The sequence below is a fragment of the Lipotes vexillifer genome, unplaced genomic scaffold (genome assembly GCF_000442215.2).
Source record: "Lipotes vexillifer unplaced genomic scaffold, Lipotes_vexillifer_v1.1 scaffold916, whole genome shotgun sequence".
In the NCBI taxonomy this organism is placed as follows: Eukaryota; Metazoa; Chordata; class Mammalia; order Artiodactyla; family Lipotidae; genus Lipotes; species Lipotes vexillifer.
In genome coordinates, this window is record NW_006798383.1 from 4,185,787 (window position 1) to 4,211,648 (window position 25,862).

The 25,862-nt window shown below is 55.1% G+C and overlaps 1 protein-coding gene across 1 annotated transcript in view; it reads right to left on the bottom strand.

Moving 5' to 3' along the window:
- COL17A1 (collagen type XVII alpha 1 chain) overlaps positions 1–25,862 on the bottom strand; it is a 51,104-nt gene that overhangs the window by 3,695 nt on the left and 21,547 nt on the right. The window contains exons 13-48 of the mRNA XM_007470439.1: positions 25,275–25,343; positions 24,049–24,210; positions 23,593–23,673; positions 22,411–22,455; positions 21,171–21,383; positions 20,368–20,589; positions 19,976–20,005; positions 19,571–19,597; positions 18,105–18,131; positions 17,940–18,002; positions 17,090–17,194; positions 16,255–16,317; positions 15,334–15,369; positions 14,649–14,702; positions 14,242–14,277; positions 13,697–13,732; positions 12,984–13,046; positions 11,744–11,779; positions 11,404–11,475; positions 10,541–10,567; positions 9,543–9,578; positions 7,706–7,741; positions 7,386–7,466; positions 6,225–6,260; positions 4,649–4,706; positions 4,492–4,532; positions 4,276–4,329; positions 3,739–3,798; positions 3,407–3,433; positions 3,058–3,090; positions 2,903–2,977; positions 2,543–2,593; positions 1,946–2,071; positions 1,234–1,371; positions 828–896; positions 379–519 (exon numbers count right to left, since the gene is read on the bottom strand). Of these exons, the coding sequence (XP_007470501.1) occupies positions 379–519; positions 828–896; positions 1,234–1,371; positions 1,946–2,071; positions 2,543–2,593; positions 2,903–2,977; positions 3,058–3,090; positions 3,407–3,433; positions 3,739–3,798; positions 4,276–4,329; positions 4,492–4,532; positions 4,649–4,706; positions 6,225–6,260; positions 7,386–7,466; positions 7,706–7,741; positions 9,543–9,578; positions 10,541–10,567; positions 11,404–11,475; positions 11,744–11,779; positions 12,984–13,046; positions 13,697–13,732; positions 14,242–14,277; positions 14,649–14,702; positions 15,334–15,369; positions 16,255–16,317; positions 17,090–17,194; positions 17,940–18,002; positions 18,105–18,131; positions 19,571–19,597; positions 19,976–20,005; positions 20,368–20,589; positions 21,171–21,383; positions 22,411–22,455; positions 23,593–23,673; positions 24,049–24,210; positions 25,275–25,343 (2,529 nt within the window). The remainder of the gene's footprint in view (positions 1–378; positions 520–827; positions 897–1,233; positions 1,372–1,945; positions 2,072–2,542; positions 2,594–2,902; positions 2,978–3,057; positions 3,091–3,406; positions 3,434–3,738; positions 3,799–4,275; positions 4,330–4,491; positions 4,533–4,648; positions 4,707–6,224; positions 6,261–7,385; positions 7,467–7,705; positions 7,742–9,542; positions 9,579–10,540; positions 10,568–11,403; positions 11,476–11,743; positions 11,780–12,983; positions 13,047–13,696; positions 13,733–14,241; positions 14,278–14,648; positions 14,703–15,333; positions 15,370–16,254; positions 16,318–17,089; positions 17,195–17,939; positions 18,003–18,104; positions 18,132–19,570; positions 19,598–19,975; positions 20,006–20,367; positions 20,590–21,170; positions 21,384–22,410; positions 22,456–23,592; positions 23,674–24,048; positions 24,211–25,274; positions 25,344–25,862) is intronic.

Sequence of the window (25,862 nt, forward strand, 5' to 3'; positions counted from 1 at the left end):
GCAGGAATAGACCGGCAGAGAGTAACACGGACGTGAGACCCTGGGTAATGGCACCACGGAGGAGAGGCCCCAGGGCCGGGGACGAGTGCAGGTCACAAGTGCCCACAGCCCTCCTCCTGCTGGGTGTGTAGGAGTGTGCGTGTGTGCATGTGTGTATAGAGAAGTGTGTGTGTGAGTCGTGTGCAGGACGGTGCCCGGGACACTCATTCTGGCTTCCCTCACCAAGCTCCGTGACCTGCTCTGGAGCCACAGGTTTGAACAGCTCTGAAGTGCCCCCCCTCCCTCTGGGTTGGGTGCAGCCTGGCGGGAGAGGGCCAGGGGGCCATTTCCGGGATGTCCCGCCCTGCTGCCCGCCCTGCCACGGAGGCAGACACTCACTGGACATGTAGCTGAGGACGCGGCTGCTCAGCTCTGCGTAGTCCAAAGACTGGAGGGACCAACCTCCACTGGCTCCTGGTGGCCCTGGGGGACCCCGAGGGCCCATCAGGTACTGCCGTAGATACTGACGCACATCATCCCCTGAAAGGAGAGGAGGCACCAGTATGGACCACACGTCCAGGCTAACCTCCCCACAGACTGGCCCGAGTGACGTGTGAGCTGGGGGTTCTCAGACCCCCAGGGGGACATCAACAAGCTTCCGGTAGCTGAAGGGGCTCCTGCCCAGTTGCCTGGCCTTAGAGGGGAGAGCTGATGCCCCCTTTCCAGCTGGCTGCTGGGAGCGAGGAGGGAGGGGCTCCTTGCCCCAAGGGACTGCCAAGTGTGCCTGACAAGAGCGGCCAGGAGAGAGGGAAGGCACCCCACCCTCTAGCCCACCACAGCCGACTCACGCTGGAGCACAGCCAGGATGTCTTCAGAAGAGACGGAGGTGGAGGACGTGCTGATGCTGTATCCCGAAGCTGTGGGGAAGGAAACCGGTTACCCGCTTAGCTGGTACTGAAGCAACGCACTCATTACTCCAGAATCACAAAGACCCGGTCAACCAGCTGTTTCCGTTTGGGGGAAATGAATGCACGGGGGTGTTAGCAGGCTATTTATAATTTCTTATTTCTATATTTCTTAATCTGAACAAACCTTTTTTGAAGCTAGATTCGGTGGCCTGATTACCGTGAATTCAGCATTGAACATCACATTCAGAAAAAGGGCAAAGCAAACAGCAAATTAAGAGACAAGGCTCCAGGAATAACCGTGGACCCTGGGAGGAAGGTGTCATTACAGGGGTGGGGAGAGGCTTACTCTGTAAGTAGCTCACGACGAGGCTGGCCAGCTCTGAGTAGTTGAAAGTCTCACCCGTGATGGTGGTGACAGGCCCGGGGGGACCAGGTGGGCCTGGGGGACCCTGAACTCCAGATAGATAAGACCTGATACTGTCACCTGCCAACAAAGAAATAAAGCAAAGTCAGGCTTGTCCCCAAGAGGGCGTGTCCTCCCCACAGAGGTGACCTGAAGCACTTGATGAAATGCACACACCCATCCCCCAGGGGCCAAGGCAGGGCCAGCAGGGAGCCTAGACTCCCCTTGCTATAGATAGAGAAACTGAGGCAGACTCTGTGCTGGGCCAGGTGGATCTCCATGGCTATGGACTAACAAGACTCCAGTCAGCCACCCATTTGACAAAGCTCTGGTGCCCACATGTGTGGAAATCACACCCTCACCTCCACAGCACACGGATGAGGTTGGGGGAGTGCACACCAGTGTGAAAGCGTGCGTGTGTGTGTGTGCGTGTGCGCGCGCACGCACGTGCATGTGAATGAGCATGTGGGTGTACGAGCCTCTGCTGGGGTGAGGACAAATCTTTGTATCAATATGTGGGCAGCTGTGAGAAGGCGGGTGTCCGGGAGCTCACAGACCTGCAGTGCTGGTGTGCGCGCGCGCGTGCATGCACACGCGCGCGCGTGCAGGCGCGTGCGCACACACACACTGCCCCACTCAGACGCCGGGCACTCACTCTGCATGTAGTCAGAGATGTACTGCTGAATCTCCAGGCCGGAGCTGCTGATGGAGCCTGGAGGCCCGGGGGGCCCTGGTGGGCCTGGCGGGCCCTGCATGAACATGGTGCTCGATGATGATCCCCCTGCAGGAGAGAAAGCCTCTGAGTTGGTCTCTCCACCCTGGAGTCCAACAAGGGAGCCCAGGCAATGCTTTTACAGTCTGAGGAGGGAGATGCTTTCTCAGTAGGAGAACTAAGGCAGTGGCAAAGAGCTCCTGGGAGCTCTCCCAGGCCGAGCCCACCCTTTCCTCAGCAACCTGCTCACTGCCCACGTGGCCTCCCTCGCCCCTGAACCCCTAGCTCCCAGGCTCTGTTCTTGCCATCATTCATCATCGGCGTTGCTAGTCATCTTTATCGTGCAGGCATCCTTCCCTCCCACCCCCGCTAACTTGTAACCTCCTTAAAGGCAGTTCAGAGATCCCAGCACGTGGAGAAAGTATCTCATCAACACTGAATCATGGATAAGTGAATGAATTAGTTAATTAACATCCTCATGGGCATGATCAGCCTCGCTTGAAGAAGGAGAGAAGAACTTTGGGCACCTTTGGTTCTTACCTCGAGAGGGCCCACTGGGAATGCCGGGAGACCCTGGGACTCCGGGATCACCTGGAATCCAAAGCAAGCAGCTCTGTTTGCATCACCTCCTCCAGGAAGCCTCCCCTGGTTCCTCAAGTTCAACCACACTGTCAGCCGTGGCTCAACAACTGTCCCATGTTTCTCAGTCTCATTTCTGCAATGGTATCACAGCTTCCCTGGGCAGAGACGGTATCCCCACACCCGTCCCTTTCTCCCTCCAGGCTCTCCTCTCTGTCACCCTCTCTTCCTCCCAAGTCTGTAGCATCAGCAAGTACTCGCTGCCCTCTATTCGGGCTCTGGGAGCCAGCCTTGCTCCCACTCCTCCCCGCCTTCACTGACCTCTGTCACCCTTGGGTCCCTGAGGGCCGGGTGGGCCTGGCGGTCCTTGTAGGTTGAGTCCGAGAGAACTGGAGCCTGGAGGCCAACAACACAGGGCAGTCAGCCAGGTGGGGAGAGGCTCCGGCAGAGCCGGCAGCAGGGGGCTCAGCACTTACCTGAGGCTGAGAACCCTGGGAGGCCTCGCTCGCCTGAGGGACACAGCAGAGAGGGAACAGTCAGCTGTGCCGGCCTCCCTCTCCCCGTGCCCCAGCCCAAGGCACCACCTCCCTCCCGAGGCTCCCCAAGATTCATGATGGCTGGGGCAGCACCGGCCCTCGGGTAGTATCTAGAGCTGCCGCACAGACACGCACGCACGCACGCACACATGTAAGTTCTCAACCATCAGAGACACACTCTGAGCCACCCTCATCTGGACCAAACTCAAGAAGCTCAGGGATCTCGGAAGGTCAGCCTTTGCCACTCCCACCCCTACGCCAGGTTTGTTTGGTGCCAGTTCTACTGTACCTTGGTGTCCTCGGGGGCCTGGGGCGCCTGGGGGAGAAGACAGTCATGAGGCAGGTCCCACCCAGGTGCTGTGACTGCAGGGGGCCCACGGGGAAGGGGTCGGGGCTCCAGGGCCCTCGTGCCTCTCCTCCCATCGGGACAAGGCAGAGGGGATATTCTTGGCAGAGCTTCCGACCGCCCCCCACGCCCTGCTGCAGGCTGCTGAGCTCCTAATGGGATAGGGCGGGAGGGTGAAGGCCCACTCATCCCGCCTCATCTGAACTCTCCCGGCCACCAGCTGGGTCAGCAGGGGTTCACACAGGCTCCCGCGCTCCCCAAGACACTGTGCTCACCTTGCTCTCCCTTGGGGCCTGGGGGGCCAGGTGGGCCTGGAGGGCCGGACAAGAAGGTCTCTGTAGAGGAAAGAAATAGTTTTGAGTGTGGACGGCGGATGGATGGATGGATTTTCCACTAGGGACAAGTTCTGGGCTAAAGTATGTTCTGAAGTTATTTCCATATGTTTCTATGTTATACTGTCAGCATTTATCTCATTTCATGAGCATGTGTCCTACCTACTTTATCAGATCTGGGCTCCCTGAGGACAGGGACTAGGTCTCCCCAGTTGGCCCAGAAGCTCCCCAAAGGCAGATCTCCCCTAGGCTAGGCAACCAGGGATTCTCAGGGCGGCTGGGTTGGCATCAATTACCTTCTCTCCACGCAGCAGGTAGCATGGAGTTTATGCAAACACACTCACGGTGGAAAGTCAGAAGGAGAAAGCATGGTGAGTAGGTCAGAAAGGCTGCGTGCCCATGACCATGGCATGTGCTGGGGCTGGGGCTGGGGCTGGGGCTGAGGTAGAGAACAGGAGCGACTTCACTCCCCAGCGTTACCTGAGCTGGTCAGGAGAGATCCTGGCGGGCCTGGTGGGCCTGGCAAGCCTTCCCCTAGATAAGAGAGCACCCAAGACCTATTAATGCCAAGAGATGGGCCAGGAACACTCTACCCAGTAGCAGAAGTGACAGAGAAGCTCTTTCCTAAGAGCCGGCCCGGAAGAAGCCTGGGCTCTGGGTCCCATCGTCTCTCGCCTCCCACTGCTCAGCTCTCACCTGCTGGGCCTCGGGGTCCTGGGGGTCCTGGAATGGATGGTCTTACAGAAGAGGGTGAGGAAGAGGCAATGCTGAGCCCAGGGTCTTGGCTTCCTCACTAAGTGCCTTGAGCCCCCTGCCCCCAAGATTCCCCACCTTCCAAAGATCCCTGAGGTGCTCACCTGGTGGCCCAGGTGGTCCAGGTGGGCCTGGGGGACCTCGTAAATCAAGACCCTCTGTGGAAAGGAGAAACCAGAAATGAGCAAAAGCTGTCATGAGGCTGCTCTCCGCCAGCCTCACCCCTCACCAGGATCCTCAGTGCCTGTGCTCACACCCACACGCCAGGCCATGGGTCGTGGGTCGTGGCACAGGACCCTCCAAGACCCCCTCTGCTAGAGGTGCCTTTTGCTCAGAGGCAGGGCAGGGCTGAGTCGAGCTCCCTGGTGGCTGATGGGGGTGTGCAGTGATGATCAAGAGCATAGCTTCGGTGTCAGACAGCCTGAGTTGAAATCCTGCCTCATCACTGCCAGCTTGTGGGCAAGTTCTTGACCTTTCAGCCTCAGCTTCCTCCACTGTAAACCAGAGGCCCAAGATCTACATCACAAGGGCCTTGTGCAGACTCGGTGGGACGACAAGGCACAGCGCCTGGCACATGGTGACTGTTAGACCAGGGCTGGCGTTGTCTTTGCTGTTCAAGTGTCCAGGTGCCCAGGTGGGAGGCCCAGTGGCATCTCTGCCTGGGTTCTTTAAAGGACTCTGGGAACCGGAGGACCCAGGAGTCAGCGCTCCTAGGCCGGGCCCGTGGCTGAGAACCCAGGGACCCTCGTCGTTATTCATGGTGTGGGGGATTCAGGACTTCTCCAGTCACACTCACAGGGCTGGGTTCAGAGGCCCCATGTGACCCTGGTCCTCCTGGAATCCGGAGAGCCTCTCTGACAGCTGTGCCATCCCCTGTGACTCATCCTCCACAGCTGATAAAACCCCTGCTGTTCCTTCTCAGCGAGCACTGCGTTTCAGAGGAACTGGCCATCCTTACATTGGGGCTCACGATGACTCACTGGTGCAGCTGCCACAGGCCCCAGTGCTTGGCCACCTCTCCCACTCCCACCCCCGTGTCACCTGTCCCGGAGAACACGGTGGCACTCACGGGCGGAGAGGACCTCAGAGATGGAGCTGCTGCTGCCCATGAACGATTCACCGGGAAGTCCTGGCTCCCCTCGCGGGCCTGTGGGGAGGACACAGAGTTGTGGGACACCGCCTGCAGCTGTCAGTGCTTTCCCTCTGGAGCCACCCAGGTGCTCGGGGTGGGGCAGGGCCAAGCGGAGCTGGCTGTGGGCAGGGCTGAGCTGACTTTGGGCGGGGCCAGAGTGTTGGCTGGGAGCGAGACACACCCCAGGAGGAACTGGAGTCCGTTTTTTTTGGTATTTGGGTAAGTTGCTGGACAGTGCCAGGATTCTCAGGATCTCGTCACCAGAGGCCTGAGGCCTGTGAAGATAGCTGAGCTTGATCCTGACCCAAGAGCCTCAATCTCCCTTTCGGGAGGACCCCTACCTTCTCAGAAACATGGAAGGAGGTGGGAGGAGGTGTCTCCTCTGGCTGCGGAGGCCTTGCCGGGGCCTTGGAGAAGAGCCCGGTGGCCCCTCACCTCCCTTCCCAACATGCACATCTCTCACTTAAAGATGGGGCACAGGGCCATCCCAGGAAGGAAGCTCTCCACAGCCTACAGTCATGCGTTCTTTCAGGGTGTGACATACCTTGCTGTCCTGGGAGACCAGCTGGGCCAATGGGGCCTGGAAATGGGGTTGGGGAAGAAAAGGTTTTATCACACCTCTAGGGGCAGAGTTCTAGAAAGAACTGAAGAAAAGGTACTTATGGGTACATAAGTACCTTCCTCACAAGGCATGGAACAGGGGCCCAAAGAGGTCACCTTGCTTATTTGAAAACAATAAGCAATTTGAGACCAGCCCTGTGGTCCATTCCAGTGAGAATTCCTCTGCCAGGCACTGGGGCCCCTGGGATGAGCAGGACTGCCCTCTCTGACACTGTCCTCCGATGGTTAGGGACTTCTAAACACCCCCAGTGTCCCCACTCTCACTGGAGTTTATCAGGAGGGAAGGCTGAGCCATACTTGCATTGGTCATATTAAATAATGTATTTCATTTACACACAAACATTTTAAATAATTAAAAAATAGACATAAAAAAACAGGCATTTGGGATAAATAGAAAAAAGTATCACCCACAATTCTTTAACTTACAGGCATTTTGTTGTATTTCCTTCCAGCATTTTTTTATCTTATATAAATATAGTTGCAACTACAGAGCACACATTATCGAGTATTCTGCTCTTTTATTGTTTTAAAAAATTTTTATTGGCATGTAGCTGATTTACAACGTTGTGTTATCTGTCCTTTTAAATAACACTGCTATCTGCTAACAACTTCAAGTCTTCATATTTTTGTAGCCATCTCATTATTGTTGGGCAATTTGGGGATATTTGCTTCAGATAGATTCCTAGCACTTTTGTTGTTCTTGATGCATATTATCAAGTTGTTTTCCAAAGGGAAACAATTTGAGGACTGACTCTGACAAGTCAATACTGGTTCTGCAGGCAGAAGGACCTGGGCCAAACCCTGACTCTTCTATTTCTTATCCGTGTGACCTTAGGCGTGTCATTTACCTGCTCGAGCCTCCATCGGTACTGCAGGGACCTAGTGAAGCAGTGCCATGCAGGGCTTGGGATATATGCTGGGGAGTGATCAGGGCTCACCAGGCTGTCCGGGAGGGGCTTTCTCAGTCCCTTCCTACACTTCCCTGGGTTCCGGCCCGGGTTTCAGGATTTGAGCGAACGCTGCTATAGTCAAATGCAACCAAGGCCTGATGCTGATCTGGGGCAAAGCAAGAAAACAGACTGACCTGAGGCACCTGGAGGTCCTGGAGGTCCCATGGCTCCAGGAGGTCCCGGGGGACCTGGGACAGTGAGAGTCGATGATCCGTCTGAAAGCAGAAGACACGTTGAACGCTGAGCCCCACTCTCCTCGCTCAGAGGGGACCCAGGCCAGGCTGTGGGCCAGGTCGGGCCAGTATTACGTCTGAAAACCCCCGACCCTCCGCATTTCTGACTGGAAGAGTTCAGCACTGCACCTTGCCCAAAGCCCCGAGCCCGTGGACTTGGAGGGTGTTGAGGCAGAGCCGGGGCAGACGCCCAGTACACAGTGCAGGGCCTGCCTACCTACCTGAAGTCACAATCCTGCCTGGAGCTCCGGGTTCACCTGGGAGGGGAGGCAAAGGAGAGTGGTTATTCCCAGGATCAATTAGTGGCTCAATGAATCATTTTCAAGGCTTCTGGTTGCATTTGAGACCCACTCCTGGGCTTCTAACCCTCAGGCTAAAGGCATTTTAATGAACTGAAGGGGAGCATACAGGATGCATTAAGCACCAATCTCTGCACTGGAGACCCTGGAGGCTCGAGCATCAATCTTCTTGGCCCACATTAGCTTTTGGAAGAAGCTGGGACTCTGCGAAGGGGCTTCATTTGTGGATGTTGGAGAGTTTGCCTTTTGATGAGGCCAGAATGAGCTGACTCAGGAGTCGTTCCCCCTCCCACACTCTATCTTCTCCCACACTGGGCATTGCAGGCTCTTACTAGGAATTGCTTTAGGTGCAAAAAGCACTGAGAGGTCAAAGAGCAGAGGCAGTGAGCCTGTGGGGTAGAGCCTGGTTCCCAGTTCCCCTCAGGTGCTAATTCCCTGGGACAGTAGTAGGGTCTGCGCAGAGTCAAGAGGGGGTTCTGTGGTCTGGGAAACTCCGAGTCATGTAAAGGTTAACAGAGCTCTTCTCTGCCTTGTGTCTTAGAGGGTTGAAAATGCAAACGTGCATTTGCGACGGAAATTTGGGATGGAAATCCCAGATTCTCGATGGAAATCCACATTCTGCAGAACCAACTGAGTGAAGTCGAGGACGGAAAAACCCTTAACTGGAGAATCTTCTGGGACTTTTTCTCATTTCCCAAGGCCTGTGGGCAAGTCAGTCATCCACGCGCTGAGGGCTGATATTGATTTCCCCCTTTGGGGAGGGATGGGCTCTGCTTGCGGTCTGCCAGCCCCTCCAGGTCAAGGCCAAGAGAAAGCACTTGACTTTATTTTTGTTGGAACACAATCCAGTATCGGGTAAAATGTCCACCTCTGTGCACGCTGGACAGAAAGTCACAGGCCCTGGAGAAGGGCAGGGTGTCTCTCCTCGAGAATCCCCAAGCCTCTGATCTTTTACTAAAGATGCCATCAATCCATGAGCAGTTCTGTGGACCCAGAGACGTGTCTGCTTGGGATGTTCTTGAAAGAACTCCTTGGCCCAACCTGCTGTTAGCCATAGTTTCTGGAAAGCAGGTCCCCCCGCAAGGTGACAGTGACAGAGGGCAGCTCCACCGAACGTCAGGGTTCAGGAACGTGGGGTCACAGGGGCAGAAGGAGAAGGGCCGTCCCTGAGCAGCCCCTTTCCTGGACTGGCTCAGGGTTGGGGTCTGATGGCCCAGAACCGGATGTGAATGTCGCCCTACATGTAACGTCTGAGTCCTGAGGATGCCCCTCTGAGAACTCTGACTTTGGCCTCTTAGTAACATCTGAGAGGCTCCTCCCTGCCTGCATCAAAGCCCCCTCTCAGAAAGGGGGTGGCAGGGTCCCCGTCACACTGAGAACTGTGTGGACCATAACACTTGTCCCAGGGAAGAGGCACTTCATGGGGGGACCACACCTAAGTGAGGGGACAGAGCACTCGTGGGGGGCATTACAGAGTCAGCAGTGGGGACAGCACCCTTGCAGATCCTCCTCCATCGAGGGCTTGGAGATAGCCAGGCACCAAAGCGAGGCTCTGGATTGTGGGGGGACGGGTGGGGCTTGAGGACTCTGGGCTTAATTGGTCAGAAGAATCCCTGGCTCCCCAGCCTCACAGCCTTCCACTGAAGCCACCAGATGCCACTATTGATCCAGGCTCTGGCCACAGAGGGACCTCCCTCCTGCCAATGCCTCCCCTCCTGCCAAAATGACCAGTGACTGTCTAATTTGGAAAATCACTTACCTTTAGCCCCTGGTCGGCCGGGGGTACCAGGAAGTCCTGGTGTGATTGAAAACAAGTCAGTCAGGATGATTAAGGGCCAGCAATTCCAGACCCCCTGTGGTAGTACCTAGCACTCTGTCACTGGCAAGGCCACAATTGCTGACTGAAACCTGCAGACCCACCTGGCTCAACCTTCCACCTTAGCCCAGCTCCCTTGAGGGAGCCTCTTGCTCTGAGCCCTTCTTCCTCTCTAGGAAATGGAGCAACAGCTGGGCTGATGGCAGAGGCTCACAGGCCCAGCTCTGGGGGATCCCAGTCCCTCTGGGTGATGAGCCCCCTGCAGCCTGCAAAGCGGCCATTGTAACCCACCGGCCCTGCAGCCTGGGGGAGTAGGGGCTGGGCTTCCTGTATCTGATGCAACACCCCCTCTTGCTTTTGTCCACAACTCCACCAGGGAGCATTTGAAAGATATCCCTGTGAGCTCAACTGTTGAGGGGAGATGCTGTTTGATTTTATTTTACAACTTTGCCTAATTTCCTTTAGGAGTTGGGGCTGGTGTGGTGACAGCTTCTCAAATCCAAGTGGGTGCACACCGTCCAACTATCGGACAGGCTTTGACACTGGGGCTGTCCCAGGGAGGCTGGGCCCTTCTGCATGAGATGAGTGCCCACTCCCTACTGTGCCACAGGGGATGTGGGCCTCTGTGGGGCTAATGGGACTCCTGGGCCTGGAGCCTCTTCTTGGGGGTCCCTGCACCAAAGGGGACCAGGCTCAGGCAGACAGAATTCACACGTGATCTAACCTCATCTCTCCTAGAATGGCTTTCTAGATTGTTCTGTGCATATTCTTCCTTCCTAAGGTGTTTCTCAAGACTCACAGCAAAATGACCTGAGCCCATTTTTGCTGGGGGAGTGAGGGAAGGAGAGGAAACACCAAGGTGACTGGTGAAGCATCTGCCGAATGCGGGGATTGGGAGGCTTGGCGGTGGCGTCTGAAGCGGCAGTGACCCGATGACTCACCCTGAGGTCCTTGGGGTCCTGTGAGACCTACGGAGAGCAGAAGACATGAGAGGAGAGTTGAAGGGCGGAGGAGCCGACCCCTCAGCAGCAGGAGCGGGCGGAAGGGATTGGTGGGCGCAGGAGGATGAACCCCGTGTCTGGGGCAGACGGACTCCAGGGTCCTCGCAGCCCTGGATGAGAGCAGTTTTCTGACTCACTGCTCCATCAGGGGATGGTTCTTAGCCCATTTGGGGTCAAGACCCTTTGGTGTCTGAGAGCTACAGACCCCAGAAGTTCACACACTCACTGACCCCTAATGTTGCCCCCAGGCTCCCTCCTGGGTGCTCTCCATCTGTGCACCCACCAAAGGAGCCCAGAGGCCCCCTGTTCCTCATCGGCCCCTGAGGATTGCCACCTTGTCCTCCCAGCTTTCTTGGCTTGTTTTGATTTGTCCCTCCTGCAGCCCTGAGGATCTTGCTCCTGCTGGGCCTTTGGTGGAGACCCTAACAACAGCTTATCTCGCCAGACTGGTGGCTATTGGCGAGGGTCCAGGTACGGCCCAAGGGGGCCCACAGGGGAAGGGCTCAGAGGACCCAGACACTGAGGTGGTGATAAACTGCCATTTTTAAGAGACTCCTTGCCCCTTTCTAGAACTCCTTGCTTTCAGTGTTGATCTCTCTTTTCCAAGTTGCCAGACTTGGTGACTTAGGTGTCAGGACTCACAGCCGCTGTGCCCAGCTCAAGCCAGCAGTTGTGGCATTTTCCTAATGAGCTGCTAGAGGAAAGTGGATTAAGGAAGGTACACACACACACACACACACACACACACACACACACACACACACACACGCAGCATGGCCAGCTCCCACTTCCCACTCTGTTACCTGGCTTTCCTGGGTCTCCAGAAGGTCCTGGTAAGCCCCGGATTCCGGGCATCCCTGGAAGACCTTGTTCCCCTAGAGAAAGCATGACCAACGTGGAAACGTTTGCCTTTTAGGCAAGCTGACCAGCCAACACATCGGAGCTAATGGTCTCTTAGGGTTTTACTGAGTAACTTGCTGGCAGGTGGAAGGGAGGAGGGGGATGAGACCAGGACCTTGCACACCTCCCTGTGATGTACGCCCTCTGGCCTTGGGATCGGGGGGCTGGGGGCTGAGCGCTGGGACGTGGGCAGGGGGGACAGTGGTGGGCCGGGGGAGTGAGCAGAGCAGCTGAGTGACCAACCTCTTGGGCCTTGGTGTCCGTCGGGGCCAGCTTGTCCTAGGAAAGCAGATGCAAGCTCATCAGTGACTCTAGGAGCTACTCTGGGACTCCCTCCCTCCACTGCGTTATAGCCTCACAAGCTGTCTCCTGGGTGGGGCACCCATGCATCCCCTCCTGCAGCCATCAGACATGGAAGAAGCCCTGTCGTTGTCACAGCTGCAGGGTGCAGCTTTCCCCCTGCCCTGTCCTCCTAAACCAGTAATGCCTCTTCTCCCGCTGAGAACTGTTCCATGGCCCCCACTGCATCTCTCGCATCGATGGCACAGGACTCGCACACACCAGATGCTCAATACACGTCGGCCTCATTTGGTCCAGGTCCTGGAGGTCAAGATTCTCCAAGATCTTGTGTCCTCTGCTGTAGGCATTATCCTAACCTCCGTCCACAGTGATGTCCTTCTGGCACCAGCTCTTCCCACCTGCTTTTTCCCACATCTCTGTCTTTCCTCACTCATGTCTCTGCGTGGCATTTTCTAAATTGATGTGATTAAAATCTTCTTTACTTTTTAGAACCATCTGAAAAGGGACCTCTTTCATCCTTCCGGTTGGAAGAAACTTCTCTCTCTACTGTTTCTGCATAGCACCCTGTACCTTTCATGGCCCTTGTCATCTCACACAAGCTTTATCTCCCCTCAAGGGAGGTAAAGCATCTTACTCGCCCAGCACAGCATCCTTCACACCATCAGCGCTTCCTAACACTTTGTTAATGAATGAGATCATGAATGCACCACGTCTCCATTGGTGGGGCTTAGACCCTTCTGGGATGTGGTGTCAAATGCCTGGCCCCGTGGGGGGTCTTTAGCCAGCTTCCTTTTCCTGGCTGACAGGTCCCTCAGTAAGGGTCAGCCAAAGGGCTGAACCCTGGAGTATCAGGGCTATGCCTGGAATTCTGCGGGTTCCAAAGAACCTCAGCCCTCGTTTGTCCTCCCCAAGGGCCTGAGGGCCTTAGAGGCAGGAACCGGGGCAGATGGACCATGTCCTGCCAAGCCCCTCCAGAGCAGTAAGAAACTGTGAGAGACACAGCTGCAGCTCTCTGAGCCCCAAGAGGGATGCCCAGATCCAGGAACAGCCTGTAAATGGAGCCTCTACCAGGAGAGGAGAGGAGAGAATGGGAGATGCAGCTCTAGGAGAATCTCAACTCTAGGGCCATGACGATGACTGCGGCGGGGCAGACCCATGGTGTCTGCTGCTGTGAGACACTCACCCATTGCTCCTTTAGGCCCAGGCTCGCCCATAGCACCAGGTAAACCTTTCAAGCCGGGCTCGCCTGCAAAGGAAATGGACTAGGTGTTTGGAGGAGCTTGACAGTGGTAGAACACTCTACCCTCCCGGCCCACCCCCAAGCCTGCCACCTCCCCAACCAGAGGAGCTTGGTGTGCCAACCAGAGGCTGGAGACACAGCATCAGCTTTGATTCTAAAGTCAGGCCTCCCACCCCCGGCAGTAGGCACGGACTGGCCCAGAGGCCACGCCTGGTCTGAAGGGGCCTGTGTATGAGTCTTATTTCCTTGGCAACAAAAAGCTGCCCCTTGTAGCCAAAGCACTAGTACTGTTAAATTCCTTTTTGATCATGCAAGTTGGCAGGAGGTAAGTGGATACAAGTAGGGCCAACTTTCTGCCACTTAGGGAAGGGCTTAATTTTCCCAACTCAATTCTTCAAAAGAATCAGAGATAATCATAAATTCCCTTTTCTGCCCCAAACATTTACTGTCTGGACCATACATGTTGATGCTGGCTTATACTCCATTCAGTGCTTTATTTTATCTTGTCCTGCTTTTTTTCTAGATTGCAAGTCCCCTGAAGGTTTTAGACAGAGATTCTGTCTCCTACTTCTGTATTTTTTCCCCCCATCTCCAGTACCCAATGGATTTACAGAAAGTCTTTAGTGGATCACAGTAGATTCCTATGTGGGACTGACCTGTGAGGCCTCGGGGTCCTTTCTCACCCTGGTCACCTAAAATAAAAATGGGGCAGGGGTGGGGGGGTGGAGGAAACAAGCATCAGTCATGAGCAAGAAGAACCTCACCCAGTAAGAGGGACCCCGGGCTGCACCTGTTCCCACTGCACCTGCTGTCAGCTGAACTCAGCATTAACAAAGCCCCAAAGGCACACTAGATAGATCTCTTCCGGGTCAGGGCCCACCCACAAACTGACCCAGGCCCTGCTGTCACACCAGTGGGTGCTGTGGGCAAGAGGGGGACCAGACTAGAGGGGAGAAGCTTCAGTGCTGCATCCATGCCACCCCGAGGGCCACCCAACCACAGCATTGTGACGCTGGTACTGTTTCTCCTCTTTGTGCCTCAGTTTCCCTGAGAGGTTCGACTAGAATCTCAGATCCCTCCCAGCCCCAGGGTCCAGGAGCCAAGTCATATGGGTTTTTGGACACCGGGACAGGGGTCACATTTGGGTTCCCAGGAGTCGGCAGGCTGTGGTGTTGTCCAGGCAGCAGCAGGAGAAGCATACCTTTGGGTCCTGGTGGTCCCATAGGTCCTTTGTCACCTGAAAAGGAAATGGACACCTTAGTGTAAAGAGCCTTAGTAGGGATGACCAACAAGGGGCAGAGCCTGTGTCTGAAGACAGGCTCCTCCGCAGTCCTGACTGCCCCTTCCCCTCATGCACCTGTTGGCCTGCACAGGCCGTTGGCATGTCCACCAGACCCTGCCCCGCCAGACCTCCTCCATTTTTTTTTGGCCGTACCACACAGCATGTGGGATCTTAGTTCTCTGACCAGGGTTTGACCCGTGCCCCCTGCGTTGGAAGCATGGAGTCTTAACCACTGGACCGCCAAGGAAGTCCCCCAGACCTCCTTCTTAAGTGAGTGGCATCTACAAGGTGATGTTCCCTCCCTCTAACCCCTTCCTCCAGCTTACCTTTGATGCCAGGGAGTCCCACTTCACCTCGTAGCCCTTGGCGACCTACAGAGCCTGCACACAGAGGAAACCACATGGGTGGATGAGTGTCCCCAGCTTTGGAAGGGATGGACATGCACACGGCACACATACACACAACACGTACACACACCTATCTGGCACACAAATGTACACACACACATAGGCACACACACTCCCTGGAGCAAAAGTCAAGGGCTGCTGTTCACAGACTCCTCCCCATGTCCCTGCTACATCGTCCTGGTCCAGGTTCCTTGTCCCTGAGATTACCAGGCCCAGGGATGAGGACCCCTCATGGGACCCTGGCAGAGACGTTGGCCTGCATCACAGAGTGGGCTGTAGCTCAAGACTCCCACAACAGCCGGACAGGCTCTGGCCCACAGGGGACCAGGTGAGGCAGGCGCTTTGCTCAGATCAAGGCAGGCTGGGAGCTGCCTGCTGCTGAAGCTGCTGGAGGGCCTCGTGCCCCAAGTCAGGTCAGAACAGATCTCAGGGGACCCATTGGTACCAGCCTCAGCAGCAGGGGACACACGTGCAAATGTGAGTTTTGTGTCTCTTAGAGGCTCTCTTTATAATTGCTTCTTTTGCTTTAAAAATGTTTGTTTCTCCATTTAACATCCCTCTCTTTGCCCCAGAAACAGCGTCTACTTATAAGAAGGCTACTGACCTGGGGGACCCTGTGGGCCAGGAAGACCGCTAGAACCTGAGGAGGACAACACGACAACGATGATCAGATGGGTCGGGTACAGGCCAGGGACACTGACCCCATGGTGAGTGGCAGGTGGAAGGGGTGGGGCACGCAGCCCCAGGTGAGGGCTGCGTGTGCGCACCAGGACCCCAGAGCCAGTGGGTCCAGGAGTGATCCCAGTGCAAAGTCCTCCTTAGGGAGGAAGCTGAAGCTGCTGGGATCCAGAGGCCCTTTGCTCCTATCCGGTCACACATCTGAGCTGGGGCAGGGGCTGGGAGGAGGGCGGACCAGGCGCGCCGCGCCGTGAGCAGGGCCCCACTTGCCTGGCTTGTCCAGACATGTTGCCCTCAGACGTCTGCCTCTCGGCCCTATAGCCAGCAAGGAAATTGTCAGACTTCTGATTTCCAGATCCATCCCCCCACTTAGGGGCCACAGAACAGGGCCATCAAAGAGAGATGGCGGGCTTCCCTGGCGGCGCAGTGGTTGAGGGTCCGCCTGCCGATGCGGGGGACGCGGGTCCGTGCCCCGGTCTGGGAGGATCCCGCGTGCCGCGGAGCGGCTGGGCCCGTGAGCCGTGGCCGCTGAGCCTGCGCGTCCGGAGCCTGTGCTCCGCAGCGGGAGAGGCCACGGCAGTGAGAGGCCCGGGTACCGCAAAAAAAGAAAAAAAAAAAGAGAGAGAGAGCGAGATGGAAACGTGACTCCCAAATCCACCACAGAGCCAAAAATACAGCCCCGATCCTGATGCCCAGGGACTTCTTTGTGGGGGGACCCTCTGAGGGCCCGTCGACCCCGCACAGGCCTGGGACCGTGGGTTAGGACCATCTGGGATCCCAGCACCTGGATCTCTGAGATCCATCCTGATTGTGGCAAACTTGGGTACCGTCTGGGTACCTGACTTACCTTTGGGACCCACAGAACCTGGGACACCAGGTGGGCCTTGAATGCCTGGTTGACCAGCATCCCCTGGGGAGAAATAAGCACTTCGAGAGGGTCCCCCAGTTTGGGTGCCCACCCAGCCCAGTGGTGTCATTCGCAGGGTGGAGGGAACACTTCCCACCCTGCCAGTGGTCTCTGATCCACTGGGGCCTCCATGAGGCCAAGAATCAGCAAAACACCTTCAGTTTCTACCTCCAGAGTCTTTATATTCCATGAAGTCTGGCACTCAGTAGGTGCTCAATAAATATTTGTTGCCTGGTTGAGCAATATTTTTAAGAGAGAGTGAAGCTAAAAATATAGCTTCTTGCTCACGATCTTTTGGCCTTGAGAGGATTTCTGGTGTCTGTGCTTCATTTCCCCTGATGAAAGCAGGCTCATGGTTAAGTATCTAATGCAACATCTTCCCAGCTCCCTCCAGGGCTGGGCTTCCGTCTGAAGCTTTCCTCGCCTCCTTCCAGCCACGAGAGGCTCCAGGGCAGGCACCCCACTCTGCCTTCCGTCAGGCCCTGCCCTGAGCTCTCCACCTCAGCCCTGACTCGTCCCCACCCCCTCTCGGGAAGATCACTTCTCCCTGTGACCATGTTCTGTGGACTCAGACTGCAGGGGTCTTAGCCCCAGGCTTGAACGCACAGCCCAGCCCACGCCCCCTCATTAGACCACAGTCTCTGCAGGGCCCAGCACAGCCCCTGGCTCAAGGCAGGTGCTCAGCTAATGCTAGTAAAAGACAGAGGGAGGGAGAACGATGTAAGAAGGAAGTGTGGGCGCAGCTAACCCTCCTGGTGAAGGAATCACCTCTTACCTCTGTCTCCTTTCTCTCCAAACCCAGGAGGCCCTGGTTCACCGCGAGGTCCCATGGGGCCTTCTCGCCCTCTCTGGCCCATGGGTCCCTCCATGCCAGGCTCTCCTAAAGACAGGAATGTCCATCTCAGTTAGGGCCGCGAAGGACGCCCCAGGCAGCACCTCGCTGGCGGGACACCTGCCTGGAGTGTCCACACCCAACTCCCTACCTCTCTCTCTCTCCTGTAGCCCAGACTCAAAGCAGAAGCCAGAGAGTTTGAAAAGGCAAGTGGATCGTGTCCCACTTCTGCCCCAACCTGCAAATGGCTTCTCTACTCACTGGGAGTAAAAGCTGAACCCTCACAAGGCCTCCAGGGTCCCTCCCTCTCGACTCTCTGCCTTCTTAGTGGGCTCCAGCACCCGCCCCCATTCCTCCTGTCCCCCGCAAGCTCCTGAACCCACGGGCACACACTTGCCCCAGGGCGTGTAGCTGCTCCCTCTACCTAGAGGGTTCCCCCAGATCTCCTCAGGCCTGGCTCTCTCCCCGCTTTCACATCTTTGCTCAAATGGCACCTTCTCAGCAAGACCTTCCCTGCCGGCCCTATTTTCAATGACCCCTCAGCCCTCCCAAGGCTCCACTGGGCTCTGTGTTCCCATTTCACAAGCCACTTCCTCCCTCTATGTACTGCACTTATTTAACATGTCTATTGTTTATCTCCACCCAAAAGTAGGCAGGGGTTTTGTTTTGTTCACCACATCTCCCCAGCACCTAAAACAGGGTCTGGCACGCAGCAGGCACTTAACGAACATTTACTGAATGAATGAATGAATGCGGGAATGAGGGAATAAGTGAACAGAAAAGCGGTTCTCACCCACACTGCCTTTTTGTCCCTTTGGTCCCTCCGGACCTTGGTGGCCCAAGGGCCCAGGGATACCTGTGGACACACAAGAATAGCTCAGCCCTGCTTTCCTCCCAAACCCCAGGAGCAAGGACCGGGCAGCCTGCAACCTCACCAGAACCATCAGAGGCTACGCACCTGGAGTCCCAGGGAACCCTCGATCTCCTGTGGGAACAGAGAGAAAAAAGTCAGCCAGAGGACTCAGGCCGGTCACCTAAAGGAGCCACCAGTGGAATTCAGGTAGGATCGCCAAATTTAGCAAAGAAAAATATGGGACTCTCAGTTAACTTTGAATTGCAGGAAAACATTGAATAAACTTTTACTTATAGTGACAAGTGATTTAGTGTTTATATGTAATTCACATTTGACTGGGCATCCTATATTACAGTCAGGAGGGGTGTGGGACCTGCCAGCTGGAGCCTTGAGGAAGGGGGGCTGAGGCGGTGACCCAGGGTGTGCGTGTCGGGGCAGGGAATCCTGAAGTTGAGGGCCACCAAGTGGAGGAACCCCAATTCCTGCACCAGGATCTCCTGGGAAGGAGAGAGGGGTGACCCTGTCATTCCCAATAGTGATTCTCAGAATGGTCTGTGCAGCCCTGGCCTCACAACCACCCAGGGTTGATCCAGGCCACAGGCTCACGGCCCCACCCACACCTGCTCATCAGAGGCTCTGGGAGTAGAGCCCAGAATCTTCCGGCAATTCCCACATACCCCGAATCTTAAGAATCCCACTCAGCTAGATCGAGGGGCACTTCTGTGGTCACTGGGATTGGAAAGATCTTCCTCCCACCCCTAGGCCTGTCCCAGTGATTGTCAGACCACTTTTCTGAGGACATATATCAGTTTCCTACAGCGACATTGTGCCACCCAAGTTAGCAGGTGACTGTCCCCCAGCTAACCAACACTGAGGGGCACCTTTTCCTGTGACTATATGTCCTGTCTCCCTGCCAGATGCCCCTACTTCCCCTGAAGGCAGGTGGTGTTGGCCCTACTGAATTCCCCGCCCCGCCGCCCCCCCCCCCCCCCCCCCCCCCCCCGCCACGCCTCCGGTTTCACGCACCTGAGGCTTCCGCCCCCCACTGCAGGTGCTCCATTCCTGACTGATGGCTTTTATTCCCAGCCTCCCTGGGCTAAAACCCCTGAGAGCAGGCTGCTCACCTGGATCGGTGATTCCTGACCTGGTTCATCAGAATTAACCTGGGGGGAGGGGGTCCGTCCCCAGAGCATCTGATTCCTGGCAGGGCCCAGGAAACTGTCTTTCTCGAAATCTCCCCGGGGGGTTGTGCAGTAGCAGGCCCTCAGGCTGCCCTTTGCAGCTGGGGGAGATGCAGGCCCTGGATGCAGGCCTCCTCAGGGTCCCTGGCGTGGGAATCCCTGAGAAGGGGCCAGCGCCACAGTGCTGCCCCAGAGATGTAGCCTTGCTCTGTCATGAAGCCCCCGGGGTCCCAAAAGCCCGAGGGTGTGCAGGCTGCTCTGCAATTCATGGTCCTACCACAAGGGGAGATGGCCAGGGGAGTGGGAGGTGCATTTTCTGACATTTGCTGATTGCTTCACACTGTCAACCCTCACTAATATTTAAGGTAAAGTTTTCCAGGTTTTGTTTACCTTTAGGGCCTTGACTTCCCATGTCACCTAAAATCAGAAAGACATGAAAACTGTGAGATGGGGTGAGAACCCAAGGGCCATTCTCTCCTAGTATCTTAAGGCCAGCTGACAGCATGGAAATGGCATTTCAAGGTGAGCTGGCGGGTGGTGTAGCTTCCTCGCGGTCTCCGTCTGCGTCTCTCGGGCACTTCACTCGGCCTCTCTTAGATGATGCCTTAATTCCCTTCTCATTCTAAGATATTCTGACTGTAGAGCCAATTCTCAACCCTCCCAACAGATTCTGTAAGATCTTTCCACTGCTCATCCTTCAATTTGGAAAAAAGAGAAGTTTTCCGATCCTCTCAGAAAACCCAGCTCCAAGCGCAGGAAATGAGAGCAGGGAAAGAGCCCCATCCACTGTGATACCTTTAGGGCCAGGGCTTCCTCGGAGATTTCCTACAAGAGACAGCAAAGCCTGAGTTAGCTGCACATCTTCTGTGTCACACACACATACACACACGCACACACACATTTGAAGGGGATCACCATGGTACAGTAGGAAGAAACAGAGGCTAGGACTAGCAGCAATCTGGTTCTAAAGTGTGCAGGTTGTGTGATCTTGATCATGGGCAATTTTCCCCAGGTCTGAGTTTTACTAGCTGTAAAACAGGATAGCAGTACGGGTCCTCCCTCCCTCCCTCCCAGGGTTGTCAAGAGGGCTGAATGAGGGGAGCTTGAGAGTGCCCTAAATGGGTACCACTCCACATACAGGAGCCGGGACTGGGAGCCACTGGCCCTTTTCCTTGCGATGGGCTCACCGTTTTCCTGTTCTGCCATCAGCTTGCCCCTCATGAATTGCCAGAGGTCTTCTTGACTGTAGCCATCAAGCTCAGATTTCCTGACACCTTCGCCCAGCCTCGGTGCGACACCCTGCACGGAGTCCTGGCTGGTCCTCTCCATCTTCTTGTTGTAAAGCAGCACGCTGCTCCTGACCTTTTCCAGCTCATCCACACGTGCTTTCAGGTTCCTCACCTCCTCAGCTGAAATGGACACACGGAGGCAGTGTCAGCACAGGGACCCCCGAGCCAGTGCCTTCCAAGCTTCCAGGGGAGCCTGAAAAGGGGGCTCTGGAGTCCGTGGTGGCTTCTTCATGCCATGGGGACATTTTGCTGGCATATTTTGGGGGAGACAGTCTGTCGTGGCTACCAGCAGGATGAGCCTCTCAAATTCGGAACCAAGCCTTGAAGACGCCTGGCCATCATCTGAGATGGTCACAAAGCTGGCCCTCTCTCCCAGGGAGCTGGTGTGAGAGCCAACAGAACGTGGAAAGTAAAAAGGCTATGAAAGGCCTGGCCTGATTGTTAAGGGCAGCCAGATGCTTAGAGCAGGATGCCACGGGGTTGGGGCCCGGGGCCAGGACGGAGGAGCTGCCTTAGAGTCCCAGCTCAGCCACGGAGCAGCCATGGGACCTTGGCCAGATGCCTCCTGGAGGCCCAGTTTTCTCACCTGCAGTAACATGGGGTCTGCACCCATGATCTCGGGACCCTTGGCCCCTGACACTTGGGACACTCACTGATTCTTGCCCTTCGGAACAGGCAGCAGGGCTGCCATCACCACATACCCAGAGCGATGAGGCCAAAGAGCAGCCCCAGGAGCAGCAGCCAGGTGAGGAGAAGGCCCAGCAGCCACTTCCACCAGCTGCAGCAGGAGCCACAGGGGCACCAGGCTGGCGCTACCCCCCACGAGCCCTTGCCGCCTCCACCGGAGACCCCGCTGCCGGCGCCCCTGCCGCTGCTACTGCCGCCCCCACGGTGGCGGTTGTAGCCGTAGAAGTCTGTGGAAGAGAGGGCAAGGGTAAGGTGAATGCAGGCAGCTCTTGCCCTCTTCCCTCCAAAATTCTCCAAATTTTGGTGCCTTCCTGTGGGCCTGAGTGAATGTGAGTGGGGCTTTCAGGTTCCTGTGTGGCTCCTGGAAAAAACGCAGGGCTGTGGCTGGCGAAGAGTGGAGGTCTGTGACAATCCTGGCCTTGAGCTGTGTGACCCAGAGAAAGTCACTTAACCTCTCTGTTTCATTTTTTATAAAATAGAGTTCAAAGCTGACCTTTCCTCATGAGATGGATGTTGAATGAAATGAGATAAGGCATGTAATTAGCAGAGGACGTAGCAGATACGACCAGGCTTAAAATTCTTGGTTATGAATGTGGATCTGCTACAACCTCCTGCATTTTATTATATGCCCAAAGCTGAATAATTCTCATCTGCATGTCTCAGTTCACACGGCTCTTACTTTGTAATCCCCACAGTGCCTAGAACTACACTCAGCTCTTAAGGGGTGGTCAGGAAGCTCTTTATTTTTATTTGTTTTTTAGTTTCAGTGAAAGTGTTTTTAGTTTTTAGTATCTAAAATGGGCTGATACCCCTTGATCTGCTTCTCTCACAAGATTATGGGAGCAAGTGAGGAAAGTGTAAAGGACTGGAGAAGTGTGTGGCCTTAGTGTCACCTTGCAGCCCGTGTGGGTGGGGGGAGGGGAGGGGTCTGTAAGACACAACTGTAGCCTTGCTGTGCTGCTCCTGCCATGTTGTCAGACTCTGCAGCTAAGGGCAGACAATGGGCACCCAGCAGGGGCAGTGTGGCCCGTGAGCACATCTCCTGAGCTAAGCTCCTTCAGCAGCCCTGCTCCAGCCCCCAGCCAGCCCCTCTCCCGCCCTCCACCCCGCTCCCATTGAAGGCTTTTGGGGAAGATCTGTAGAATTGGGTGGCTCATGCATGCCCTGGCTCCAGGCTAGGGGGCCGTTATCTATTCCATTCACCATAACCAGCCCTGTCCGCTCCAGTCACTGCAGGACCCAGGTCTTACTCACCTGCAGAGGCAGCGTTGCCCTTTGCGGACACGGTCTTCACGTCTCCTGAAATACAAACACCGAGAACACATGTTTTGACTAAGCTTTTCAACTGCAGGAGCCCAGTCCAGTCCAGCCTGTGCATGGCCTTGGGACAGGGCTTGAAGTAGATGTGCCCCCAGGGACCTTGTGGAACAGCCACATGCAGGTGCAGGAACATCTATTAACTAAGTCCTCACAGATCTCATATTTGCAATAATCACATTGTTGAAGACCTGGCTTGGCAAACAAGTCACAGTGGGAAAAAGCACAGTGTCATAACCTTCTTGTGACCTTCAACCTCTAAAGTCCGAGACATTTTTTGGAGGACCGTGTTAGGAATGACCATGGCATTCAAATAATAAATGTGCCTGTGAGAAATGACTCTTGATTTCTTGGTTACAAGACTGCACACAGGTTCCTAACCTGGGGTGGAGGGAACAGTAAGGCAAAGATGGGCTTGAAGGAGGGCTGATCATGAGTCCTGGATGCTATTTGACCACTGAGTTTGTGGGCATGTGTGGAATTTTCTGGGAAAACTGTTTATAGCTTTCACCAGATTCTGAAAAGTATCTTTTGGCTCCAAACCCCACCTCCATCCCTAAAATGTAAGGAACTGCTAACTTAGAAGACTTGGCTTCCAACCTTGAGAGGATTATAACTGATGTCATTTGCATTTCAAAAAAATGTTCTGTGACTTAACTTTTCTCTTCCTTTACTGATCTCCTTAAAATCAGTGATTTGGAGAGATTCATAGGAAGCAGAGCAGTGAAGAAATGTGGTTATCCAAGACAGAATCCAGGTATTTGGGAAGAAAAAATAAAGCTAGCAAGTGCTTTGAAAAACCTTTTTCTATTAGCTCTGAAAATTACGGAGGACAAGTAAGGTGAGAAAAAAATACCACTGTGGACTTTAGATGTACCATGAGAAGACTTTGCTTCTATAATTAGCACACGTGAATCAACAGGGGAGCTTGTTAAAATGCAGCCTCCGACACAGCAGGTCTGGGCTAGGGCCCAGGATTCTGCATTTCTAACACGCTCCCAGGTCTCACAGATGCTGCTGGTCCAGGACCACACGCAGAGTACTGAGGTCTTGGGAGACAAATAAATGACAGATGGATTGGCCGGAGTCAAAGTGGACAGCCATCAGATTTGCTCTTACCATTAGCTTCTGACATTAGGTAGGTGTCAGTGGTGTATGCAGCTTGCTTTTCCTTTTTTAGGGTGTCCTCTGAAAAAGAAGCTGTGCACACAGCCCATGATGAGATCCCGGATATTCTCTCCCCGCTCCCGCCACCCCACATCCTTTCCCGCTTGTGGAGGTAGAAGTTAGCCTGGTAGGAAGAGGGCCTGCTTTCCCGGGGTTAATCCCCCCAGTCTGGGCCTGTGGTTAGGAGACTTATTATTGCCCAAAGACACTCTGGAAGCTCTTTGCTGACTTTCCCTGACTTGTCTGCATTCAAGGCAGACCCTGGGACACCCTATTTGTCAGCCATTTTCCATTTGAAAGGGGTGACTGTGGTTTCATCATTCAAATGTCTCAAACCATCTCGCTAGGACATTTGTCTACGCTGTTTGTCTTTCTTCCAAAACCCAAGTCTCGTGGGCTCCCACGTACTTGCAGTGACACTGGCAGGGGAGGCGGTGAAGACCTTCCCGCTGTCCTTGGTCATGATCAGCAGCTCCACCTCGTTCTTGGCAGGTGCGTTGTCTTTCTCCAGGATCAGGAATTTACAGTCCTTGTGCAAGAGGTCATTGTTGTGGACACTTGTGGTGCTGGCTGGAGAGGAAAGAAGTGGGTGAGGAGGACGGAAAATGTGGAGGGAGAGGAAGAGGGAAGAGGAGGAGGAGGAGGAGGGCGGAGGAAAAGAAAGGGCTAGTGGGCGCGTCGGAGAGTCTCCTGCTCCTCTCGCCGTGGTTACTAAGAAGCATCTTGGGGACCAGAGACACCCTCCCCTGCCTAGCTGGGCCTGGCCATCAGGAGGTCGGGTCAATGTCAGAAGTGCTGGGGGCTGGCCTGAGGGGCTGCCCCCGACCTGAACATAACAGGGTCTTCAGCGAATGGTCAAAAGTTGCTGTGTCAGGCAGGCCTTTCTTTAATCAACTGGGTGGGTTCATTTCTAACTGCAGGTCTCAAGTGTTTGCAGCCTGGGGGCACTTTTCCTAACCACTCCGGCCAGCTTACACACAGGCCTGTCTCTACCACCTCACTATGTCGGCCCTTCAATTATGTGCCATTTCCTGTAATTATCTTGTATACTTTTTCCACTTGTTTGTTACCTGCCTCCTCCACTGGAACTGTCAGCCTGGTGAGGGCAGGAATCTAGCCTCCTTGTCTATGTCTGTAATCCCGGAACTCAGAACACCCGTCTCACACAAAGTAGGTGCTCAGTAAACAGCTTTTGAATGAATGAATTGTTGAATGGAGGGAAATGCACCGGGATCAGAGCAACGGAAGAGATGGACACATGACTCGTGGCAGCCTAAGTTGATAGATTCCACGGGAAGTAGGGAGGGTGCAGCAGCTTCTGGGGGGCGCCCTGGCCCTTTTGATGGGTAACCAGTAACCAGGCCAGGGGCTTCCAACAAGGGTGGGGGATGGGGTGTGAGTGCCTGACCCTGGGCAGGTGTGGCGCTTCCTGGCCCCCTGGGACAGGAAGGCCAAGGTAAGGTAAGGGGCATACTCACCTGCCCACTCCTGGAAACAACCAAGAGGCCCGTGGGGTGAGTCCCATTTGCAGACCTCAGACCACCAATGGGTTATGTCCCCTCCTGACATGTGTCACTCAGAAACAACTCTTCCTGTGTGCCAGCCTGCCCCCAGCAGCTGGGGACAGCACTCACCTGTGGAGGTGGACACCCCAGTGCTCACAACGGCAGGGCTCTGGGGCATGTTTTTCTTCACACCATATGCTGCAAGAGAGGAACCTATGAATGAGCAGAGCCAGCATAGGAGGGCAGCTCCACGCTGGGTGGAAGCAGCCTGACCCGCCCAGGCAGACAGGCAGCCTCCCCAGGTGAGAGGAAGATATTGGGTTGGCCACAAAGTTCGTTCGGGTTTTCGGTAGCATCCTGGACGAACTTTTGGCCAACCCGATAATAATGAACAGAATAATAATGAATAATGGAATCAACTCTCTCCCGCCTTGGAGGCAGCAGTGAGTTTAGATGAAAACTTCTATGATATAATCCCCATCCTTGGAGGACCATTCCAAAGGCCACCTCCCCCTCTCCCACCTCCCAGACGCTCCCACATCTCCTTCCCTTCTGAATTCCTTCAGCTAACACCTGCTCTGCACAGCTTGATTCATGCTAACAGGATCCCCCAGATGTTTCATGTGTCTTAGACTTTCTACTCCAACTTAACAGTAAGCAAGTTGAGTGCAAAGGCTGAGGCTCGCACCTTTCCTGTCCCCGCCCACCCCCCCCCCA